Here is a 26343-nt window from a genome sequence, read left to right on the forward strand (position 1 = left end):
AACAGTTTTACTGGGCTATTACCATCATTTTACACTGGGATGCTCTTAACTGTTGAAGAGCTACTGCTGTCCAGCTGGTTTGAAGTCCAGCATCCAGCTTGCCTGAAGATGGGGAAGAGGACATAATAGAACATGAAACATCTCAGTCAGGCTATCCCAGCTCACTAAAGGGTAAAATTTTCAACTTACAAAGAGAAGTTTTCATACTTTTTTCCCCCTCAACACCACCCAGGGCAACGTTTGATTCAAAGTGTGTAAAATCAGCCTGTGAAACTGTTATGGGAAATATTTTGAGTGAATGTATTGGATGGGACATAGCTATTGCTGCTGCACATTGATGTGGACGTGGTCAGGAGAAGGAGCAGTTGACAACCAGCTCAACCTGGCAGCTCCTGCCACTCAGCCAGCCCCACAAATCCAAGACATGCTACGCTGATGGGGGAATTCAAAAGTTGAGGCTTGAAAATACTACTCCAGGGAACACCTGATAGATTTGTAGTTTGCACTAGACAATTCTATTTCAGAGTTTGCTGGAAACCAGTAATTCTAACATATTTATGTAAAGGTTATAATTCTGTTTGGTAGGAGTCATGGGAACAAAGCAATAGCTTGACAGATTGTAATCAGGCTTTAAAATAAAACTCCTCTCCACAGTGTTATAACTGGCCCATCATTCTCATACTTAATAAAATTCTTGATAGGCTATAACTAAAGGGAGACAGGTCTGGAAAGACCTAAAACTACACATATTAATACCAACAAAGTGTGTTACAGAAGTTGTGATAAATTACAGCTTTTTCTACTGAGCTTTAGCCAAAACCTTTCGGATAGTGGTAGATAAACTAAATCACAATATTTTTACAAATTTTGTTTCAGATCAATTATCCAAAGATTTAAGGGCAATGTTAAGGCTATGTGCCTTCATCTCATTTTTAAAAGATTTAGTATTTAAGCCTTTTTTCTCTGTAAATTGTACCTGTGGGACCGAGCTTGCCTTGGAAGAAGCAGAAAAAAACCCCACAGCAAAGCAACACATGAAGAATGCCTTGAGAAGCCCAGTGAAACCACAACTCATCTCCCAGGCAACACCTCAGTACTCCCTGAGACAAGCACAAGTCTTACCAATACAGTTGCCTAGAGCATCTTGTATAAAGCCACTCATGCACTGTTGCTTGGGTCGGCAGCGGAAGGATCCTGGAGTGTTCTGACAGATAAAATCGGGGGGGCAGTTATGAGTACCAGTCTCACACTCGTCAATATCTGGTACATCACAAAAAAAGATTGTTAGCCAGGCTTGGAAAGAAGCTTTTTCATCATATTTAAAAACATAAGACAGCGTTCAAAACGTCCTGAGGGGAATCCTCAGCGTCCCTTCATTGATCCAGGATCAGCTCCTCTTGAGCCTGGATCCCTGCATTGAATTGCTGCTACCTCAGACAGAATCTCAGGAACAATCAGGACAGCAATAAAAGATTTTCTCATTATTTCATTATTAGCATTATATAGAGAGGTGGGTGTATATATATTATGCTTTACCAGTTTATTTCTCATTCAAAATTACTACAGAGCACCTGAAGCATCATGCTCAGCAGTGTGCAGCCTTGACTGAGCTTAGACATGGGCTCAGCTTTTAAGTCAGCAAGATTTAATTACATGTCCAAGTGTAATTTTAATTTTAACCTTAGAGCCAATACAGACATTGATCATTTCTTCCATAAATGAATTAATTTGCCTTGATTTTCATCGTATTCAGGCTTGCAATATCCTTGCATTACTGTGCTTCAACATGAACATAAATATGATTTAGAATCACAGAATCCTTTAGGTTGGAAGAGACCTTATATTCCAGTCCAGATCAGACTAGACAATCAATATTTGTGAACAAATTATGGTTCAGATAAAGCAGACAAAGGCTAATGAGGCTTCATTCATACTATATCTTAGGAAGTTCTTCAGTCCAAGGCTGGTGAGGCTCAGGACTGGGTTCCCCAGAGAGGTTGTGGATGCTCCTCCCTGGAGGTGTTCAAGGCCAGGTTGGATGAGACCTTGAGCAACCTGGTCTAGTTGAGAGGTGTCCCTGCCCATGGCAGGGAGGTTGGATGAGATGTTCTCTAGGGTCCCTTCCAACCTCAGCCATTCTGTGATTCACAAATGTAACCCTGTCCACATAAAAGCAACTCAAATTTTATGTTGGCCACCTTGCAATGGGATGAAATCTCCTAAAGCTATTAGAATACAGCTTTCTAGCAATTTTCTTTCCCATTTATCCAGCTGACACAAGAGCAGATGAAACTGCTCATCCCTAGCACTTTGTGAGACTTCAATCATTACCATGGAGCTCATTTTAAGTTTAGGATGGGTTAATACTGAAGTTGGTTCTGCAGGGATCTATAGATTGCACAACTCATTCATTTCACTTGGCACTGAAAAATCATACATGAAGATTATTGATTTTTTATTTTCATCACTATTAAAATAATCTTAATAATTAACATTAACAGATCTTTTCCAGATAAGAAATGTCTAACATTAATTGCATGCATAATTTACTACCTGTACTCCTTCCTTGCCACCAGACAAAGATTGTTAATACTTGTGGGTAGACTCTTTGTTGGCCTAAATCTGATATCATTCAAATCAGCAGAAATTTTACTTCAAAGGGATCAAAATTAGACCATGACACTTTGAAAAACACTGTCTGTGTGTTCTGCAGGTTTTGCATTGGAGTTTATTGGATTTTTTTATTATTCATCACTGATGAGTTCCTACAACAAAACCTCACCTAGAATTTTGAGTTATTTGAGTCAGTGGAATAAAATCAGTATGTTTATAAACACTTCCAATCTCTGGTGGAACAGACTCTCTCCTAGTGGAAAACAATTCCACATCAAAAGGAGTTTGCTACCAACTTGTATCTCTGTGAAGGCTGCATGGCAGGTGAAGCTTTAGATGCACCAACAGCATACTTAGAGCTAGATCCAACTTGAAATCAGTCATTTCTTTAGTGAAAAAAACACAAACTCACACTTGTGTTCAAACCTAGCTAATCAAGGGCAGGGCTTTTAACACTTTTTCATTTTTAAATCCTTAAAAAACGTTGTGATTAAGAAATGAATCCCCTTGTAACACATTTAAACCTCCTAAGGATAAAGACTTTTTAAAAAAAGATGGAGCTACCTCAGTGTTTTCAAATTGAATCACCTCACCACTTCATTTCACACTCCAAAGTGTGCAAACATGATTCTTTCAGATGAAACTAAACCCTACTGGATAGTAGATAACTAATGCAGTTATCTACTCAATGAGGGACACCCCATTGTGAGGTGGCCCTGCTCATGGCAGAGGAGTTGGAAGTGATCCTTGTGGTCCAACCCTGAAAGATTCTGATTCTGTTTTTGCAGAGGACTTAGTTGTGTTGGCTTGATGGTTGGACTTGATCTTGGAGGGCTCTTCCTACCTAAAGGATTCTCTGATTCTATGATCTACATCATGGAAGTCTTTGCAGTAGCCCACAGACAGTCTGCTTTTGTATCTGCAAGGTCCCAGGTGGAAAACCAGTGTCCCAGAACTAGCACTCTCTGTGTGCCCCTTTATTTACCAAAAGGGAAAGAAGTACTTATTCCTCCACTTGTCTGGAGGGTGTTAGTCTCCCTGCCCAGGACATACCTTTGCAACGACTGTCATCTGTCAGTTCATAGCCAGTCCCACAGCTCGTGTCCCGCTGGCAGCGAAAGGATCCCAAAGTATTGACACAGGTCTGGCCAATCCCACAGCTGTGTGTCCCAGTGATACACTCGTTAATATCTACAACATCCAGAAGGGTGAGAAAGAAAAAGAGAGAGTAAATAACAAACATTAAACCCTTGGGAAGAGCTGAGGTCAAAGGCTGGCTGTGGGCACACCTCCAACAAGTCATTACTGTGAGATCAGGGTATAAAGTGTGGTGTGGCCTTGGCTACTCAGCTCTGCTGTCACAGGATGAGCCAGCAGAGATGGTTTGATCCCACTGGGAACAGCCCTTATGACTGCTGATCACCTGTACTTAAAGAGGAGGAAGTTGGCCAACATCATCCAACTGAGAACAGTAGCAGATGGTTGTAGTGGCAAGGATTGAGGAATGAGGCAAGGATTCAGGAACCCTTCCTTGCTCTGCCTCCCACCAACATATGGCCCAGGGACTCTCCAAACCACAAGCTGCAACCTTCTACTTCACAGCTACTGACAGACATTTCTGCTGTCAATATTTTCATTTTTTCTCTGAATGCATATGAGAATTCAGCATCCAGATGTACCAAATGTAAAAGTTGTTCTTTTTTATATTTGACCCTAGATTAGTGTTACTATAACCCCTCATCACTATCTACTTTATATTCTGAACTTTGTATCTGAGCTACTGACCTAAAGTGTGACCTGGAAGTGTTTGTTTCTCTCAGATGGCAACAAAAGGAGCCTAGGCTGACTAGCTCAGAAGATGTCTACAGGTCTGAAGTCAAGTGTGATGAGCTCTGTGCCAGCTCAGTTCAGTTGATATCCCTTTTAAAGTTTCTGAAATTTAACAATTCTTCCCCCTTGACTACTCCCATGCCACTCACAATACCAAAACTTTCCTCCTTTCTGTGAGCTGTGTCCTTAACAAGCTGAAGAACCCTACTCTCTTTCAATTGCCTTATCAATGACTATCTCCTTTTTCAAAAGAGAACAGATATTTATTTTGATATTTTGGGGTTTTTTTTCCACAACAATAAACTCAAGATATTCTGCCTTATCTCCACTCCGAGTCTTCCATCCTCCTACTGATTCTTTCTTAACTCCACCTTCCCACTTGCTCTTTTAAAAGAAGGATGTTGATAACTGAGGCAATGGTTTTGATTTCTTTTACCTTCACAGTTGACCCCATCTGGTTGGAGCTGATACCCAACAAAGCAGGAGCAGACGTAACTGGATCCTGTGTCTCTGCACTGCTGAGAGCAGGGGCCACCACCTAAGTGGATATTTAAGAAGTCTTATATAACCCAGAGCCTTTTCACAGGAACTGATGAAAACCATTAATTTATAGGTTGCCTGCTGATTTGGTTAGAAAAGCAGACAACTAAACACAAACCTATACAAAAGAAGGAAAGAGATAAACCATAAAAAGTGTTTGGAATCACTGGATTCTTTTAGCTCTAAAAATGAATACAAGAAGGGAGTAAATTGTGGAGCCACTCATAGCCTATCATTGTTAAAAGCTGTAGGGGAAAATGCTGATGAGCTCAGACATCTCCTCAGGTTTTGGCTGGGAAGTTAAAACTTTGTATGGTGAGTACTGAAAAATAAGGAAGATAGATGCATTATTGTAAATTAATGAAACATTTTCACTATTAGGTGTTTTAAACTTTATTTTAGCCCATTATTATTACAACCATACTCCAGATTAGATACAATATGTGCTCTTGTCCTCCTCAGCAGGTAGGAAATAGGAAAGGGGGAAGGGGGTGACAAAGGCTGCAGAGAATGTACAGGATCCAAGACTTCATACTGGGCTACTAAGGATCTAGTGGGTTGTGTGCAGGAGTCACAGAGGATGTGAAAGAAGAGCTGAGGTCATTCTGGCAGACAGAAGGAAAGGATATTATAGGAAACGTCCACAAAATTTGGCTCATCATTAAGAAAACTTAATTTTTCTGATCTTGTTAAAATATAAATTAATATTGACAACATTTCTTATTCTCACAATAGAGAAAAGGTTACAGACTTCCAAGTATTTGGTTTTTTATTGATATTCTCAGTACCAATAGAATCTGTCTTCTGTTTTTCAGAATGGCATTAAACAAAAGCTTGGAGATTAGTAGAATCAATGAGGGGAAATGCAGCTACAATACTTTAAACTTTTGACTGAATGAAAATCATTTTTTTAAGGGCAATAATAATTTCCAGTGATGACAGGGCCACAGAAATTTGTCTGTACATAGTACTAGTAAATGCAATGACATTAGAAGGAACCATAGTCAAATACTGTAGCCAGAAAATCTCATTTATAATCAGTCATACCAATCCATCTCTTGCAAGCAGCTGATTAACTGACAAATGCAACAACTCACTACACAAAGAAATAATGCAAGTAAAATATGTAATTCTTTTTTCTGTGTTATCTCTTGAAATGAGCAGCTGGGCACAAGGAGGAGAGGCAGTGACCCAGTAGGCATTTCCATCCTCTCCAGAGCAACAGCCACACAACATGCAGCACAGTAAATCACCTCTCAACTGGAATGTAAGTCTATTAAATTGATTTTATCCTAAATACATTACTTAGTTCTGGTAGAAAATAACAAAGCACTTCTGGTGTAAGTTTACAGACAGGTAAATCACACGTGACAAGCAATAAATAAGAACCTTTAGCAGAACAATATCCCAAGAACACATTCTTCCCAGGAGGTAGCACAGCCTGGCTAACAAGGACAAGAGCTGCTTTTCTTCCCTTTTTTTCTTTGCAGGTGATGCATCTCAAAAGGAAACAAGTTGCATTTTGTATTCAATCAGCCTGAGCATCCCAAGAGGAGAGGAAAAGAATGCAGCTATTGAATACAGGATTGTCCCTAGGTTCTGAAGAATCCAGAGTACTCTGTGAGTTTAATGGGTAACACCTCTGAGACAGAGATAAAATAAAAGTTAAATGTATAGTCTAAGCTTCAACTGGGTAAGATGAACTCCTCTATGGCAGACAATGCCTCCCTTGTATTTAAGAACTATTGAAGCATCACACTATGTCCTACTATTTCTTACAGAGGATCTTCATTCTTCTTCATTCATCTACAAATTCATATTTTTACCTATAACTACCTAGGCAAAAGGTTCTGGCTAATCTGAAGATCTAAATTTGCTTCCCTTTTATTGCAGGGAGTCACAAAAGAGCTGGCTCCCAGGACTAGTCACCTGACTTACCTCTGCAGCCATCATGCAGATAAGGATCTTCTTGGTCTAGTTCCTCCTTTGAAACCTCAACTAAAAAGAGGAGAGACAGGCATTTAGAGGAGAAAGCACTTTTCTTCTCACTGTAAAAAGCTGCCTCCTAGGGATGGGACTCAGACCAGGGTTTTGGATAAACCAAGACAAAACTAAATAACATTATTGACATATTTTCCAGCTATTTCATACTTCAATTTGACATTCAAATGCACAAGGCCATGGGGCATTTTCCATCTGACTGATTCAATATGAAAGTCCTGCTGTGATCATAGATTACATATGGGGTGAGGTTTTCAAATGCAGGTTCTTGACATGAGGCTTTTAACCTCATTTTCATAAGACAGGCTGTTGAGGCATGTTTGGCTTCCCCTGACTTTACAGTAGCTCTGGGTACTCACACTTTTAATGAAAATCAGATCAACCTCAGTTATTTGTTTAGACTTCAGCCAAAAAAGAACTCCACATGTAATTTTTGGGCACCTACTTCTGGCACTCTTTCAAATGTAGTTCATAGACCTGGACTTGGAGAGTTTTGATCAGTGGCACTTCTGCTCCATGCTGTGAAGACATCCACTGCCTGAACCCACTGCTTGCCCAAAAGACTAGCTAATGGGCTTGTTCCACTCCTGCCACTTTGAACACATGGATGGTGAGTTGCTAGTGAAATGTGTATAAACACAATCTCAAAATACTCGTTATTAATTAGGAAACTAGTCTCATTTCAACGTTTGTCCATGAGACTATCAAACCAGTGTTCACTTCCAAGTCTATAATACAGCATGGTTGTGCAAGCAAGTTTTTGTGCAGTGGCACACAGGCTGGGTTGTGCCACTCAAGCCCTAGGAGTACATTTTGGTCCTACAGAAGCTAATGAAATCAGTTTGCCCAAATCTGGTCTGATTTTGTACAGGTCTGTGCTATTGGACCCCTGCTGATACACTGCTAAGGGTGTACACTGACATAAGCCAGGTTTGAAAGGTCTGGAACAGGTCTGGTAACACCCTGGCTCAAGCAGATCAGTGCAGGTTTTGGTGGGGTTTGAGTTAAAGTGATGGATTAGGGTGATGTCTCCCCAAACCTGTCACTGGTGATCTGCAAGCCAGGCTGCCTGTTTTCATTGCTCAGCTGCCCCTGAAGGAGGCAACACTACACAGCATGACTTTTCTGCAGTTTCAGGTCTGTCTGCTAAATGAAAAAGGGGGAAAAAAAAACCCAAACTGAGGTCTGTGAGGGTCACTATGTCCACACTCATTCTCTTCAGCTCTGTGGACTAGGTATGGAGAAAGGTGGCAGGAGCTGCTGCCACTTTGATGTCCCTCTTGTTTGATAACATCCAAAGAAATCCAGATAACAAGTTTCCTAGAAGTGTTCAGTTCTCCCAGACATTTCAAATGCCTCCAGTTTGTGTTCATTTTCCTGTCCCACCAAAGGCAACATTAGACTTCTGCCAAGGTGACCAGGCCCATCTGGCTCTTAAACCCAACTACAAGAATTGGTTGTTGTTTTTCTTTATGATTAAGAATTTATCAGTGGGCAAAATGCTACTAAAAATTAATATCTTGTACTCAGTTTCCAAGATAAGATCATTAGTGGCCAAAATCATCTGTCTTTAAGTTAAATTCTGACAGCAGGAAGTGAGTGACCATTTTCCAGGTCTTTTAGCCTCCTGTGTACACGTTTCAGCTATCACTAACTAAAAAAAGAGCTCCAAAACATGCATCATTAAATTCCTTAGAGAAGATCTCAAGTTAGAGGAATTCCAAGAGCAATAATTTAAAGTACAAGCACTCCTTGTGCCCCTGTATCACTTTCCCTCTCACTCTTTTATAATTTGCAACATAAAATACCTTGCTCCTTCTTAGGAGCATCATCACTGATGGACACATCGATGCTTTCCTGATCTTTCAGACAGCAAGTTTTGAAGACAATTCCACACTGGTGTCCTATCTTTGGGTTGGGCTCACAACTCTGTCCTTGAATTTGGGCAGCCCTTCCCAGCAAGCAACAGTAACAACATATCTGTGACAAAAAGAGAAAGAAAAACAGAAAAAAAAAGGTCAAATAAATCAATGCACTTTTTGTCAGTCGTGTCAAAGGTGTTACCTCACCTTGGCAAATAGATGGAGGATTCCTGCAAACTCTTTGCTTTGGGACCAGAAGTGCTACTATACTTTGAAACTGGTTTTTTTTTGTTGTTGTTTGAAACTGTTTTGCTGGTTTCAAACACCAGCAAACAGTGGGAAATCTTAACACCTCTGCTTCTCTTTTGTGTCCTGCTCAATTAAAACAGGATACGATTGATGAAGTATTTAGGGCTGGGTTTATAACTACACTGCCCACTCAACTTCAGAACCAAAAATACCCATCTCTGAACTAACAACCAACTAAACAAACATGATTCACCCAAGGTTAGTGTTAACAGGTCACAAAGAGAAGCTATTTTGCTCTGAAAAACAGACTAGAGAGTCAAATATTTAAAAGCATCAGGGTCCTGACAGAGCTTCCAGCCATGAAACATGATTTACCTCTTCCAGACCTGCTCAGCTACAGTCCTGGAATACACCACAGAAGCAAACACAGGATAAGTTAGTCCTGTAGAGCTTTTCTTTTATTTTAAATTGAGGAGACACTGATGATTTTTTCAGTGGTTTTCCTTGCTGTTAGAAAGCAGCAAAGATGTTTGGTTCCCTGACACCGGTGTCTGCCAATTGGCACTGTCACATGAAAGCAGATTTAAGTATTTATTATTAATTTTATTCTTCTCTCAACTCTTTTTTCCTTGAAGAAAATAGCCCGTGCCATTAAGCAGAGCAGATGGAACATAAAGCAACTAAACATTGAACCAAATTTCTGAAAACCATTGAAAAGAAGGCAACTATTACATGTCTTTCATTGCTGGGATGTATACTGTGCTCTACATATATGTAATATATATGTCTATCTATAAATATATCATATATAGAGAGCTATATAATATATAGATATATCATGAAGTACTGTTTGGCAGGATGGTTGCTCACTACCCACTTTTTTCACTTGGTTCTCCAAGTGCTTCCATCCAGTGGCAGAGGCACTGGTTTCATCACTAACACATCTGGGATATTTCCTCCTTTTCTGGCTTTTCTAGATGACTTCAGAACTAAATACTTGATGACCTCTTCCAAGAATTGCAACATTTCTGAAGGGTTACATTTTCCTGAGGCATCCTTCTGGCAGCTTTTAACATCTGTCTATAATTTTGGTAGCTTTCCAACTGTCACAACTATAAATTAGAAGACAGAGCTGAAAACTGAGCTGAAGATTCGTTGTTTGACTGGAGCTTGGGTATTTTTGATAACCAGCTGATGCCTTGCCAAATTTTGACATTATGTATTTCTGGATATCCTCACTGGCTTCTACTGTTAGACAAATGTGGAATAATACTAAATAGCAGCAATAAGGCTAATTTAACTCATATTCACAGAGCACTCTGGTATCCTGAGACACAAAGCAGCACATCATGATAACAATCACTATCTTGCTAAGATTAATCTCATCATTCCCTTACTCACACTAATTCTGTCAGGGCTGTTAGCCTGTGCTGCAAGACCAGAGTCCAGAGTGCCATCTAGACTCTATTCATTCAGCTCTGGATGTTTTTGCAGTCATTTTCCAAAAGTTGTCAGCTGCCCAGAGGCATATTGTGATGACCACTCATTTGCTAGACCCATCACTGCCTTCATGGAGGGTACAACCCAACCATCAAGTTGTTGTTGCACACTTGCACTGCCTCCAAGTCTTAATTGATTCAAATAATAATCTAATATTTTTTCCTTTGCCTCTCCCCTGTTATTAACAAAAGCTCATGCAATTTCAAAGCTATGCCTTGATCTTGATGATGGGATAGAAAGCTGTGTCCTACTTCAAGTCCTCCAATCCCTTGACTCTTTTATACCTTGCCTTCCCACAGAAAGGAATAAAGATGGGAGGAATAAAGCAATAAACAGATGTGAGAAGTTTGAAGAATTTGCATGTGCTTAGGAAGCACTGGAAATTGCCCTCATCAATAAGCTCTCTTAATTAGTTAAATTTTGTAATATCTCTTTATTATATATGTCACCATTCGAGTTACCAGATCTGGAAGGGTGAATGTTGCTTTTGTCTGTCTGCCCACAAGAGGTCCCCCACTTGCTGAAAGCCTAACTAGCAGATGCTGTGAAAAACTGACTGAAAAAAAGACAAATAACAGCCCAACTGTTGAGAACTTTTGAAGATCTGAACAAAAATGAAAAATATATTCAGCAGTCCAAAGCAACAGAATTTTTGTGTTTGCCTAATACACACAACCCAAGTGTTCTTGACAGAACTGGGGAGATAAGGCTGCATCTCCACCTTTAGAAATGATGACAAATTTTGGGGAAATGTCCAAGCACCTCAAAGAAGGTCAAATTTATGCCAGCTTAACTCCTTTCTGCAGGGCTGTTATGGTAGAAACTTTCATAAGGCCATTTTTACATCTCCTGTATCATCTAGAAATTGGTTACTGTGTTTTAATGAAGATTTTAAAGATTAAGGATTAATCTTGCATTCTTTTTTTCAAGACAAGGAAAGATAAGCTTCCAAAAAAACCCAGAGGAATAAAATTACAATCATCATTACCTATTAGCAGAGGATTTAGTAGTGTTGGCTTAATGGTTGGACTTGATGATCTCAAAGGTCTCTTCCAACCTAAAGGATTCTATGATTCAATGATTCTATGCCTACAGCCTTTAAGTGCAAAAGCTGAGGCAAATGTTTTCCAAATATGGTCTTTTCATCTTCTTTCCAATCACAAGTTTTGGATTCAAAAGAAAGATCAGCTGCCTCATTTGCTGCAAAGTACTGCCATTAATTCTGCTCACTGAATTACTAAATCACTTTCTGCTTCCTTGAAGGAGGCAAGGAAGAGCCAAAAGATTTCTTATGTTGCCTCAACTAAACAAAAAGGACCAACTCAGGAACTCAGGAAAGGCTGCACAGAGGAGTCCCCATGCCCAGGAACAGGTCATGCCCTGGATGTGGTCAGCAGGTGACATATGTCCTCTCTGGAGGACATGCTCCACCACAACACAAGGTTATCCACTTGGAGAAAGGGGATGACTTCCCAGCCCTGGCATCAGTGGCATCCTACTGCCAGGAATGTGACCAAGCCAGAATTTTGATATGAGACTTGTGAGTCAGACACTGTCTGCCATCTTCTACATATATAGCTTTATTTAACTAAATGACCCAAAATGTTCAGCACCTTTGAGCAGTGAGAAAAATTAAAATCACTCCCATCTATTTTCCTCACCACTGAAAGAAATCATTGACAGTATAAGAGCTGTGGATGACTGGGCCATGGTCAAGGTCAGGACTTTACTGTTGGAATTTTCCTCCAAAATCACTCTGCAGAATGGCATGAACACTCCCATCCATGAAATGAGAGAAAAAGACAGCAGTAAATCACAGAATCATGTGATTCTATGATTCTAAAGGTAGAGGGCAGGGCACATATTAACTAAAGATGCCAATGATGGGCATTTTTACTCTATTCTCAAACACCATTATCACAAGCTAACAGATGTCTCCATTTGATTGTAAATTGAAGTCATGCTAACTAAGGACACATAAACAAGCTGGAATTCTAAGTGCACTGGGAGGAATTACTCCAGTCCTACCCCTCTGGACCACCAATACTGAAAACCACTGAGTCTGACCTTAGGCAAAAAAGCTCTAATGAAAGCTAAAGTCTGAAATGTGTCTGAGTTTCTCACCCATCCCTTTCTGCAGTATTGATGTCGTCAAGCAAATATTGTCTCCTAGCCAATTATCCAGTCAGGACTTCCCATCCTTTTGCATCCTACCCTCTGCCTCTGGTAAAATGTAGAGAGACTGTCTGATGAACTCAATGAGGAAGTTTCAAAGAAGCACAAAGTAGACAGTCTTAACAGAGACCCAAGGTGTAGGTGGTAAAAGAACCTATTTCTGTGCATCAAACTGAGCACAGTCAAAATGTAGTGAGACAGTCTGATGAACTCAAGGAGGAAGTTTCTCTCAAAGAAGCACAAAGTAGACAGCCTTAACAGAGACCCAAGGTGTAGGTGGTAAAAGAACCTATTTCTGTGCATCAAACTGAGCACAGTCACCTTCAGGGTCAATCCTTAACACCAACACAGACAATCAATACTATATCTTAAAGGCAAACAGCAGCAGCTCTGATGTCTCACCTTGAAATATTCTGCTTCACAGGTGGAATTTTCACCAACATGTGAGTCACACTCCTCCTGCACGTTGGCAAACCTCATCCCATGGGAACAGTGCTCCTGCTCCAGCTGGCTGTGGCAGCACTGCACCTGAGTCATCCTGGAGGCAATGGGAGAAGAATGTCACACCCAGGGCAAGAACAGGGAACACAACCTTTGCCAACGAGCACTTGTACTAACCTCATAGAAAAGAGGTTCCTGTGGGCACACATTTGAGTTATAAAGTGAAAATATTCACCAGGAGTAAGCAGGATGTCTGGGGGCTGTGTCCAACCCAGCTTAACTGCCTCTCTACCTTGCAGTGTGTCCTAATATTTTGTTTTTTAAGGAAATGGTAACTTCTACCACGTTTGCCAAAGGGCTCAAGGTCTCCAGGACTCACATTCTTGTGTGTTTTGTGACAGCTGGTGGCTCAAGAGAGGATGGCAAGGACACAGGACAAAAATCTGCAGGAAACTCAGCTCTGTTAGTTCCACTGTGCATAAAACCATGTAAATACATTCAGCAAACCCATACCCTTTACTCTTAAAAATCCTTTATTTACACTGTTGAAGATTTTGGAATTATAAGGAAGACCCACTGAGTAGGTTTCTCCTACTGTCATGTGAGTTAAATGGATTTCCATGCTCAGCTCTGGAGGAGCTTCCCTGCTCCTGGGTACTTGGCTGAGATTCTGCATCTCTGTGCATATTGAAGTGAGGTTGTCAAGCTACATTCCTGAAGATTCCTATTTATTGGATTTTCTGATGGTCTGACTGGGCAGTTCTCACTTGGATAAAAACAGCTATGAGGTTTCAATGCATAAAAACAAATCCCAGGATAAGTTCAGGAACAAATTATTCAAAAAGAGACTCTAAAGTCATAGTAAGTTATGCCCAGGACAGTAACTTTATTTAGCAGAATATTTGAAGTTTTTGATACATGATTTAGTTCCAGTTTGGAAGTATATGGAGCTTTTTTTTTTTGTTGCTGAAATTCCCTCTGAAGCAAAATTTCCATTCCCTGCCCAGCTCTGGGGTGGTCTGACTGTCAGGATTTTGGAAGCCTGTAAAACCTGAAGCCCAAGAGTGTGGGAGCTGAGACTTTCCAGCTCCTTCAGCCCTCCAAGTCCTGCTGAGGAGCTAGATATGTTAGCCACAGACAAACAAACCAGGAGACAACCAAACAACAGCAGCCTTTCAGTAGAGCTGTTTGATTTCCAGCATGGCTTTTTTTTTTTCCAAATACAAGTCATCCCTTTGAAATCTCTGACAAATTGGCAATTTCAACCAAAACAAAGACATTTTTTCAAATGTTTCCCACAGCTGTATTCATAAGTCATGTGGCCCACCCCAACTGTAATAAGGAATTAAACATCAATTGGTTACTAGATTAAAATACCAGTTGTTCAGTCTCAGAACGACAACAATAAAATCACACTTCATTGCTCAAATCCTGCAGCCAAGTTGCACTGGTAGCAAACACTGTTTGAGACTGGAAATGCTTATGTGGCTCTAACAGAGGTGGAAATCCTTGAAAGGTGGCAGAGAAATATTCTGGAAAAATCTGCCCAGTATTGGTCTTCCAACTTTGCAACTTAACCCCCCTCAGGAAAATCATGAATGTCTGAAAGGGGAGTTTTATTCAGGGCTCATGAGTGGACAGAAATCACTCAGACATTTTTAAAACCCCTTGATTCTTTGTTGCAGATGTTGAGCTAAAATCAAAGTTATTTAATTGCTAGGTAATCTGATTATAAATTAAGACACCATGTTTTATATATTCTCGCTTCTACTTTCTGTTAAAATTTAACTAATGTCACAGAATTTCATGGAAAAAATTTCCAGCTCAAAATTTACATCCCATTTATCTTCACAATCCTTTCCCATTTATTACCCTCCTTCCCAGAGGATGTACTACCAAACCAGCACAGATTTTCTAATCACCTATTTTTCCTTTCATTTATTTCCATAAATGCATTAACACTTCACTTTGCTCAGAAAAAGATGTCTTTGTTGTCAGCCTAATTTCATTACCTTCTGCTTCTCTCCTTCTGCTTATTACCCCACCTTCAAACTATGGCAGTGCTATTCATGTGGAAGGTCTTGGACAGAAAATATTAAAATTTAAAAAAAGGAATTATTCCACTCCAGGATTATTTTGCAAAAACAAGCTGGGTCTCCCATCCTTAGTCCTTTCAGTTTGCAGTTTAACATGCAGCAGAAATGAACTTAGGAAAATTGAGAGCATGAAGATCTGATATTATTAATGACACAATTTGACACATGAAAATCATAAAGAAAGCCTCAACAATGAAAATGCATATATTTGATCATGTGTTATAAACTAGCAAAGGACTCAAGTAAATATTGATTCATCAAACCTTAAAATTAATCACCTGCAATCCATAAACAACTTTATAGCAAAGGTTTTTGGAAGGCAAAGGGTAAAATTACATTTCCACTTGCTAAGAGCTCTGGGCAGGGGAAACTCCTTTTTGAAACTAAGATTTATTGGGCAGGTTGAGTTCAAAAAATAACTGGCAGCTGATTCCAGCTGCTGTGAGTTCAACCACATCACAAGAAAATGGAGGAGTGGGCAAAGGGCTGCTGTTAACAGCAGCCAAATATATCCATTAAAACTCTACACCCATATTTATTGAGTCATAAAGACACAGAGAAAAATGCTGTCATTGTGCAGAGTGTGAATACAATGAGACACACTCATTTGTAAGAGAAGCAACCAGAATAAGAGGTGGCAGACAGGACTGGATGTTGAGCCTGGAGCCTTGTTTCAACTCAGTGGAGCTACCAGTAGCCAGATAGATCCTAAAAACTCATGTGAAGTTTAGACAGGGGGTGGCTCACATGGGCTGCAAGACCAGTGAGCATGTCTGCTGTTTGTGCTCTACAATATCCACCCAAGTGACACTCACACAGGCAGCAAGTCCCTCAAGAACCACAAGAGACCTGGGAGAAGGATCTTAAAGAGATGTTGAAACCCAGAACTAGGGATGTTTCTAGGATGCCCGTGTTCACGTGGAAACCCTTCCCATTACTACAAATGGGCTTTAAATGGTTGGGAAAAAAGGCCAAAGGGGTGCAATTCTAATGCAATAAGGCAAAGAAAAGCAAAAGAAACTCTACCAGTGGGCTTGCTTTGAGGAAAGGACTGAATCTGAAATGCAAAGGGTTCAAAACCAGCATGTGAATTCTTGCAGGGCATGTTGGGGAAGGTACTTGCATCCAATTTATCCTGTGATGTGCAGTCATTGCAAAGTAACCACCCAAATTCCTATTTACTTCAGTAAGCACCAAATCTGCTTGCTTCTCAATGTATTTTCTCATGCCTTCAACTTCTGACCTTACAAACCCAAGCTAAAATGTGCAGGGCAAACTCTGGCATGAAGCAATTTGGGTTTGTACACCCAAGAGGCCATGCTTTTTTAGAGCACTCATCCAGACTGTCCAACAATTACACTCAAAAGGTCCAAGCTGGGATTTAAACAACCACATCAGTGATAAGATATCTGCCCCAAAGCAGCTCCTCCTGCATGTGGGTATCTAAACATGATGCAAGTTGAAAAATCTGTAACCACTAAGGTATCTTGTGCCACATTCTCACCTCCAAGTGCAATGAACCTGGTTTTGCTCCTGTCTCTCTCTGTGCAACAGGAATAAATGCACAAAATCAGTCTCATTACACTGGAAAGGGAATCAGGCTCCCTCACTGTTCATTTTGGCTCCAGTTCAGTCAAATGTGGCTCTTACTTTTGTGTCTGAAATGGTTTTTCTGTACCTCTCACAGATATGGCAGTTTGCAATCAGAACTGCATAAAATAATGCTGCAATTAAAGAAAGTGCTCAAAGGTGCCAGTTTTACTTGGCAATTTTTAGTGTGAAGCCAAACTTCAGGGGGATGTATGTTTATTTATCATACAGTCAGGAATAAATGCAACTGAATTGCATTTATCCACTTCTTTCATCAGGAAGCCCTCACATCTCTCCCAGAATACATTTACCAATTTCTGATTTACCATCACTATAATTTTCCTATTTATTTATCAGTTACTCACAAAAGCTAGGTGAAATATTAGTAAGCTTTTTCTGTTCATCTGAAGTCCTAAAGACTCTCTAAAATGGGAATCTTTAAAACAATAATTTACATTTACAGCAGAACTGCCACTCCCATTAATCAAAAGATCATTAAATCATCAAGATTCTCACTCCCACATTGTTCAGAACACTTTGTTTCCTGCTTTCCCTGCCTGTTTTGTCTGCAACTGAGTCTTCAAGTATTTCCCAAACTGGGATTTAAGTGCTATCTGTCAATTCTTCTGTGTAAGAGGCTACTTTCAATGCCAATATAAATGAAAAAGTCAGAGAAGATGGAGAGACTTCCCTGCAAGACACATTCTTTCCATAATAAAGATCAATTCAACACTTCTATTACCAAGGTTAAATCACTTTGCAATCCATTTGAAAAGACAGAAGGCAGCAATGCTCTAAATACAAAATCCTCTGTGCAACTGCTCCACAAACCACCAATCACAAATTCTTAGCTCCACAAATTAACTGTAACAAGTGCATTGAACAGCAAAAAACAAAGCAAACTATCACTGCTATAAAAAAACAAATGGCCCAACCATATAAGAGATTCAGTATAACTGAAGTATTCATGTGCAAATAATTTTAACCTTTAGCTTCATGATTTCATTTGCTGGATTACATCTAGAGAAAATGGTGTTGTATGAAATGTCCATGGGCCTGATTCACAAACAGTACAAACTGAAGAAGCTTTGCTGACATGACATGTACTGACTGCAGGCAGAGTCAAAGCCCTGTGAGCAGTGTACAGTGGAAAAACTTCTCCCAAAGACAGCACATGTCAAACAGATTACAGCTGGGTGACAACACCAGACCAGCAGCAAAAATTTAAAGGATTTAATGGAAGAACAGCAGGTACTCCCCAAGGCTAGATGTGGATTTAAAAACTTGGATTTAAAAGCTGGGTTCTTCACGTTCTAAATCAGCTTTCACATCTGCCAACCCCACGGTTTTACATGAAAATATAAACAATATTTAATATGTAATATATAACTATATACCTGCATTCTCTGGACTCGGATATTAATGGTAGAGAAGTACATATTCTGTTTTTAGTTGCCCATTCAATACCCTTCTCACAGCATTCTTCCACTGCAAGATCTGCAGAAATGAGGAAAGAAAGAACACAACATGTTTAATATAACTTTAGTAAATAGTTTTATATCTACTAGTTAAAAACAAATGAGAATCAGTTCATTTCCCCTTCCCTAATCTGCACACAGAATTGTGTACCTGACCCAGATAGTACCTGGACCTGATATGTCAGACAGATGAATCTCATCACAAGTTAATTAGCAGAACTAGTTTTTCCTGAGGTTATCATCCAATTAATCTGTTTATTCAAAAGTACATTTGTAAATACAAAAGTATTGTACAGAGATATTGTGATCACTTAACATATGAATGAAAAATTACAGATACCAATTTATACCAACCCTAAAACTCAGAGGAAAAACATACTGAAGATGATAATTTGTGCAAGGTATGATTTTTGCAGAAGTCTCTAATTTAATAAAATTAAATACTGTTGATGAACTGACAGGCACTAACAGGTTTGCTTCATATTCCAAGGGGAAAAGTTCACTGCACAGCAGGTGTATCAGAACTTGGAATAAAACACAAGTCACACTTTCCTATTAATTATCTTGCAGCCTGGACACTGAACAGCTCCTTGTACAACTGGTACAAACCCATCTAAATGTTCAAGAGGCATCTTTCTGATGTTTTCTCTTTGTTTCTGAAGTTTTTTGCCTGGTGGCCCTGACAAGCTGCAGCCACAGATGCTGAGGGAGCTGGATGATGTTATCACCAGGCTACTCAGAGTCATCTTTGAGAGGTTATGGTGAATGAGAAAAGCCCCTGAAGAATGAAAGAGAACAAATTTCTGTCTTCAAGAAGACCATGAGAGAAGACTGTCTCCCACACCATCATCACAGACAAGCTGACAATGCACAGGTTGCACAAATGGCCAGTGAGGTGGGCACTGGGAAAGACTGTTCCATCACCAAGTTCTCAGATGATACAAATCTGAGAGGAGTGGCCCATGCACCAGATGGCTGTGCTGCCCTTACCAGCTGGAAAGCAGCCCAGCAAAGAAGGACCTAGGTGTACTGGTGGACAACACCAAGCTACTCAAAAGCCAGAACTCGTTTTCACAGCATATGAAATTCCATCTGAACACAAGACACTACTGTGAGTGTGTCCAAACACTGGATGATCTCAAGGGGCCCTTTCCTAAATGATTTTGTGACTGATTACTGAATTAAAAATAAACTAGATCCTTTCATCTGCAGGCTGCTGCACTGCACAAAGGAAGGCACAACCTATTTACTTCTTTTTGATGGAGAAGCTGAAATAGAGAACACAGGACTTGCCCAAATGACACAGCAAGCTGGTAGCAGAACAGGCAGTGCACACCAGGTCATTTCCAGAGCAACTCTCTCCACTGGATCACAAAATGCCTCAGATGATTGTCTCGTTCTTAATTTTGCTCCAAGAACATCTGAAGAGTGCAGAATTCACTAAGAAGCAGCATTATAGTCAAGACTAGTCATCTTCAAAAATGACCTTCTACAGAGTCTGGTAAGGACAAGCATCTCCCTCCTCTGGCTCACCCTATACCAGTGACAAAACCATCATTTCCAAGGTGCTCCTGATGTTTGGGGGTTACACCCTCCTTCCATCTGTCCACGTATCCACCTCCTAACCTGTTGCATTTATCAAAATAAGGAGAAATATTAAATTGCTGACAGCCACACTTACTTGGACAAACATTGGACAGAGTTTTCACGAGCACCTCAACTGGATCTTCCTATGTGGGAAGTAAAAAGCAGCTGAAAACAAGTGGAGAAGACAACCCCTTCCAGAAACTCAGTTGTTCTCAGAGAACAACCTATATTGCCTGCTGGTGATTTTCATCCAATAATTCAAAGCAAAAAAAGGGAAAAGTTAAATGAGACTTCTAGGATGCATCTGTCACCTTCAGGCAGAGTCACCTTCTCTTAAGACAGTTCCCAATTGTACAGTGCAGAGCTCTAGAGCATACTTCTGGCTATCCCTTTTTGGGAAAGATTACACCAAAATGGAAAATGTGTAAAGGAAAGGCTAGGAGAATGGCCAGGAGAATCAAAGCTCTGTCATATGAGGAGAAACTGGAAGAAACAGACCATTTTAAGCCTAGATAAGGAAAGCTTGTGAAAGGATGTGGCTCCTGTCAACAAATATTACAGCAGTAAACAAGAATCAGAATTATGGGATCAAGTAAACCAGACATTTTAAAATAAAATAATTATAAAATAAAATAATTCTAAAATAATTATAAACAGAATTACATTAACTCTTAGTTTATAACATATAGAGCTCTGTACTCCATGACCCAGGTCACCTTTCTAGCCTCACTTACATACCCAAATTTGACCAAAATAATGGTCAATATTCTGTAAGGTCAAGGCAATATTTGTCTTGAATTCCTCAGTGTGCCCAGAATTCATGCCAGTGTCTGAAAGCTGATTGTAGTTTATAATGCTACAGAGAAAATCAGTCTTGTAAATAAATATCTGCCTGTGCTGAAAGCCATGAATTTGTGTGATTTCTTTGAGAACAGGGACCCTGTCTGGTGCTCTCTGTCTGCCAGGGTGCAGCCAACAAACCTAGGGACCAAATTTCATACAATGTGTTACAAATAACCACATTTTTTTTTGTGCTGTGGTCTGCAATCAATCTTAACTGTTGAAACGTTGCAGAAAAATCGTTGAAAAATGTAACTGAAGTGCAGAGCTGGCTGCAGGTTTTTGCAGGGCTTTGTACAAATGCCTCTTCTGCCAAGTTCCTCCCCAGGAGGACAATCCCTGGCTCTGGACACCAGTTCTTCCCTCTCAGCTCTGGCAACACACCTCTACTCCAACCAAACAACTCAAGAAGTCAAAGCAGGCCAAGCTAAGCAAGCTTGTCTATAGGAGTGCATCCAAAGAAGGATTTCAGATACTTTTTTGAGGGAGAACTGTGGTCCAGTCTCATTGTTCTGGTGACATCACAATTCATATCCTCTAAAGAGCCTGCCAAAAATCTCTGGAGAATAGAGGGAAGTGAAAAACAAGCAGTGAAAAAATAAAAAGGACTCCACCCTCAAGGCCATTCTTCCAAAAGATAACAATAAATCAGTGAAAAGCATTTTCTCTAGCTTGACTCTGCAGTTTTCTTTTTAAAACAGTGATTCGTGGACAAATTTCTTTCAAAATCTCAGAATGTGGATCTAACACTTTGGGTGTCAACTCCTGGTTGCACTGGAACCAATTCTGACTATTCTGGCATGAAACTGTTAATGAGTATTTAGAAACAGGACAGATTTATCAGCTCCTAACTGTATTTTTCCAGCACTGTGGATTCAGCTGTACATCTGCACATGCATGTGGCTCCCAGCTGGAAATCTTTGTGCAAGGAGTTCATAGTGAAGCTATTTGTGACTCCTCACACCCTCTTCAGGGGACCAGCAGCACAGTGGGGCCATGGCCAGTCTTCAGTTCCTCATAACTGGGAGCTCATAATGCAGGGTGCCTGAAAGGAGGGAGTAGTGGGAAACAGATGGTAGGAATTGGTTACAACCTCTGGAAGAATCTCACTGACTGTGCAGAAAGTGATGGCTCTTTCTTCTCTGAATGTGACCCTGTGTCTTCTCCTGCAGTTGATGGGCTTGTGGCACCCCTCAGAGCTGGAGTGCCAAAGATGATCCAACAGGAATTACAGTGCTGCTCTTCTGAACCTGATGCCCCTCCAACTGTTTTGCCCAATGCACCATGTTTCGTGCAGATCAGCCAGGGAAATCTCAGACAAAACACTTCTGGGAAAGGCTGATGATTGTGTTTAGCTGAAAAGTGGCCTTCTATTTGGAGAGAAAAACCCTACAGGAAAGTTGTCTCATGTAGGAACACACTGTCTGGCCTGTTTTATAAGTCTGTGAAGCAATTGTTCAGCTTTTTGGTATCATGAGACAGAAAAATATGAAGATAAAACAGAGATCTTTTAAAATGGTAACACGTTCACTTCATCTTCACTCAGATATACTAATTTGCCATGTTAATTGACTGGGAAAAGCCAATATGTTGGGAAAAAAAATCAAAAGGAACTTTCTCACTACTGTGTTCCTGTCAAAAAGTACATGCAGCAGGGCATCCAAAAGAACTTAAGAGTTGAATTAGTATGTTAACACCAAGCATGCCTGTCCTGATGTTAGGATGGTGTAAACAGTATTCTGAAAGAGATTTCAGGAGTCTTGGGAAGGAGGCAGTAGAAACATAACTAGAGCTCTAATTTTACAAGAGCTGCCATGAAGACCTGTCAGATAAGATGTGATTAAAGGTCACACAAACTCAAACATTTTGTGCACATGCTGCATTCATGTGCTAGCTATGAATTATGCTAACATAAACAAAATGTGTAGGAGCATATGGTTGCTTTAAAAAAAAAAGGTACTTTGCTAATCTTAACAGGATTGCCATATTGTGTGGGAGTTCAAAGCAAGGAATGTGGTTAAAATCTGCATAACCTTAAGACTTCTGTGATGTCATAATTGCTTATTCAGCTGCTACAGTGAATATTTTCTGCAAAAGAAAGATAAGCTTGAGAATGTTACCCAAAAAGCACGATTCCTGGAACGAGAAACCCTGAATCATTTCTGGGAATTGGGCAAAAAACGAGTAGAAGTCATAGATAATTTTTTATGGCAGTAGCACTCCAGCTAGATCAAAAAGGGGCAGATTTTTTTTAAGTAACAATCTACAATAGCAGCTATTCTGTAGAGCTGCTGCTGAGGGAGAAGCCTGTGTCCAATCCAGGGGCAGATAGCTGTTCATTACTCAGTGCTGATCTCTGGAACAGCTATAAAGCTGATGATGACATCAAACCAAAGCTACACCTCAGCCTTGGGTGGGTTTATCAAGCTGGTGCTGGTGAAGCTTTTCAGTTGTCAGTGCAGGAAGGGATGTGGCCATCAAATCCACTGACTTTCCAGCCCACATATCCAGCTTGGTGTATATATATGCATTTGGAAGTGAGGCCAGGTCAAGGGGTCAAAGTCACACCTCCCTCTCAACATCTTTTCAATCTTTTAAGCACGTTAATTGATCAAGTTTGTAAAATGTGGTTCAGGTTCTTGCCCTTCACTCAATTCACTCAGTAAGAGACTCAGCACTGTGGAATCTGAGAAAACAGAACATGTCATCACTCCTCAGCATATGCAGACACAGGCAGCAGATGGACTCTGTGAAAGCTCAGCACTAGTCCAACATGTTTCAGTGTCAGTAAGTTATCCAGAATATCTGGAACTCATGATTACAACACACATGCATTGGTTTAGCTTTCCAGTAAGAAAAATATTTCCAATTTTCACTGTGTACCTTTCTGATGAAGCCTTTCTTGTCAAGAAAACTCTCACTAGTGATGCTCATCCAAAGCCCCAAGCCCCACATACAGAATTTGATTCTCAAAATGACACACCAGTCCTCAAGATTATTTGGATCCACATTCTTTCTCTTCCAGCATCCCTTTACAGCTGAATTATCCTGACACAACACTAGAGCAACTGCACATCCCTTTGGCCAAGGCTTCACTGTGCTGTAGGTTCAGGACAGACAAAGAGTGCTTGGTCTCATCTGCTTGAGAGAATGAGACCTGGCTAATATTAGCTGGACAAGTCAGCTGCCCTTGCTGCAGGGACAGCAGACAAGTGCTGGCAGCTGGGATTTGTAGCCTTCATTTTTTGGCTGTCCTTACAACAAGCCATGGAAATGCTGTTTCTGGCAGAGCAAACACACTCTAGCTGGCTGCTTAAGGCATCCAGTGGACCCAAAGACAAGAGGGACACCAGCTGACTTCAAAGGTCCAAAATGACAAGTACAGCCTTGCTGCATCTTGAGCTTCTGGGTAAACCTAGGGATTAAGGCACAGGGAGTTGAGGAAAGGGTGAAGGAGGCCTGAAAGTAGCAAAGAGAACATCTGGGCTCATGATTCCCTGAAACAAATGCTTTGAGTGATGGGGCAATGAGGGAAAGCATTCTCCATCTAGGAAGATGGGAGTATTTGCTGAATCTCTTCAGGCTGGAGCTGGAATGGAGACACCTCTGACATTAATGCTTCTCTCTTCCAAGCCTGGAGGTCATACTGGATCTTTATGGCCTGAGAAACAATCACACAGTTTGTGTGCTACTGAGAAATACGCTGTTCTCTCCAAAAAGGCTTAAAGGGTTTGAAGCTTTACCTCCCAATGAAGTCTCAGCTGAGTGTGGTGGCTTCACCACAGCTGAAATCACTTGAAGAAAGCCAGTTACCCCACTAACTAAAGCAGCAGCATCCTGAAGGAAATGCCTGGTATGTTAGTGTCTGCTGGGGCTGGTTTTGAAACAACCAACCTATTACTGGAAACTTCCTTAGGTCTGGAGAACACTCATGGATGGGGAATGTGGCTCTGGGAGCACCAGCAGTGGCCATCACACAATTAGGGGAATTTTTCAGGCATGGCCAAACTCATTTTATAAGTGTATAAAAGAACCTCTTAAAATGGTTCATGGAAATAGCTGGACATGAAGTAGGTGCCAGGTTTGGTGATGAGGACAGGCTGAAGGGAGGCAATGCTATGTGGCAACATGTCCTGTTTTCTCTCATGGGGAAAGTAACTGCTTCAGTGTGCTTTTTGTTTAAAATTTTACCTCAAATTTAATTAAAAAAACCACAACTTCCAAAAATGTAGGCAACTGGTTACTAAAAAATTAGAAAAGATGACTCCATGTATTGCAGGACAACTCTAAGGCATCCTATATACATACTAAAATACCACAAAAGATAAGGATATAGGAGCCCTCAAGAGGTTTTCTTGTCCTCCCCACTACTCTCAGGCAGAACTAATAAAATTTGGTCAAATTTAGGCAGATTTCAGTTGTTTAAAATTGTATCAAGTGAGTCTGATTCCACAACCTCTCTGGGCAATCCGCTCTTCTGTTTCCCTGTCCCTCATTATAGGATATAGATGGGATAAAATGTATAGCACAAGAGGAAAAGGTTCACACAGGGAAGGAACCACAGACTTTAGAGAGCAGGAAGAAAATAAAAATCCCCTATTTTTGCATATAATTATATAGCAGTGGCTTAGGGAAGGTTTCATTTTGGAGAAAACATTACTAGAACTCTCTCTTACAAGGCATTTTCCTTATTTTTGAAATTATTTATACTGAGCAGCAAATTGACATCTAGTTCTTCCAGATTTTCTGCCCAAGTATTGATATTAGAAGTGCTCAGTACTTAAAATTTGGTCAGTCATAGGAGCTTCAAAGCTGGAAGACCAGTGTTTTGAATGGATTTGTATGGTATATCCTTCCAGGGCTTAGTAAATCCTAGGGAACACCCTAAAAAGCTGGAATATACCAGATATTTCTATAGCCATACACTTACTTTGGCATGTATACAAAACATTTTTTAGGTATTGCTTTATTACTAAGCTTAAGGTGTCAATGTAGATTTTGAGTAGATTCAAGGGTGAACCCTTTAGCAGGGAACATCTTCTGTCCTTGTGCAGCATGGGCCATTTGTGAGAACTATCATAATCCAGAAAAAAAAATGTACTTCCTATACTTGTGTAGGACGCACCCAAAACTTTGAGATGTCAGTCACCTTTTCTGAATGAAAATTTTCAATTAATTTGATTAACAGAAAGGTATTTGACTGAGAATTCATGAGAACCTAGACATGCAGTTTCTTGAGGTCCAAGAGCACATATTTGAAATCCAAAGGGCAATTTCTCAAAACTTTTAAGTCTAAAGTAGGTTATCCTAAATACAAGGCAGAGACAAAGTATTTGTGAGTCCTCAGGAAAAAAAAGAAGTGTTCTTTTTCAAAAAAAATGAGGGCAAGAAGCTTCATTAACTGCATTAGCCAAAGAGATGCCAGTATATTCAGGAAAGGATTATCACTGGAGAACTGCTGCATCCTGTGGATCAGAGGAGACTTTCAACACAACTTCTCCTGGACTGTCCCAGTGCCTTGCCAGAGATTATTTCAGCAGG

General features: G+C 40.3%; 1 protein-coding gene across 1 annotated transcript; it reads right to left on the reverse strand.

Annotated features, from left to right (window-relative positions):
• Positions 1-1122: 1122 nt before the first annotated feature.
• On the reverse strand, positions 1123-20784 carry LOC103778443 (fibulin-1-like; the record flags this gene model as incomplete). The annotated part of the gene is made up of 9 exons (XM_008946033.1): positions 20701-20784; positions 20057-20105; positions 18295-18394; positions 13173-13308; positions 8793-8964; positions 6922-6981; positions 4880-4981; positions 3667-3804; positions 1123-1260 (listed from the first exon to the last, which is right to left on the reverse strand). Coding segments are annotated over exons 1-9 (979 nt in total), but the record flags the coding sequence as incomplete, so codon positions are not given.
• Between the last annotated feature and the right edge of the window lie 5559 nt (positions 20785-26343).

The sequence above is a fragment of the Merops nubicus genome, unplaced genomic scaffold, assembly GCF_000691845.1.
Source record: "Merops nubicus isolate BGI_N331 unplaced genomic scaffold, ASM69184v1 scaffold16478, whole genome shotgun sequence".
NCBI lineage: Eukaryota > Metazoa > Chordata > Aves > Coraciiformes > Meropidae > Merops > Merops nubicus.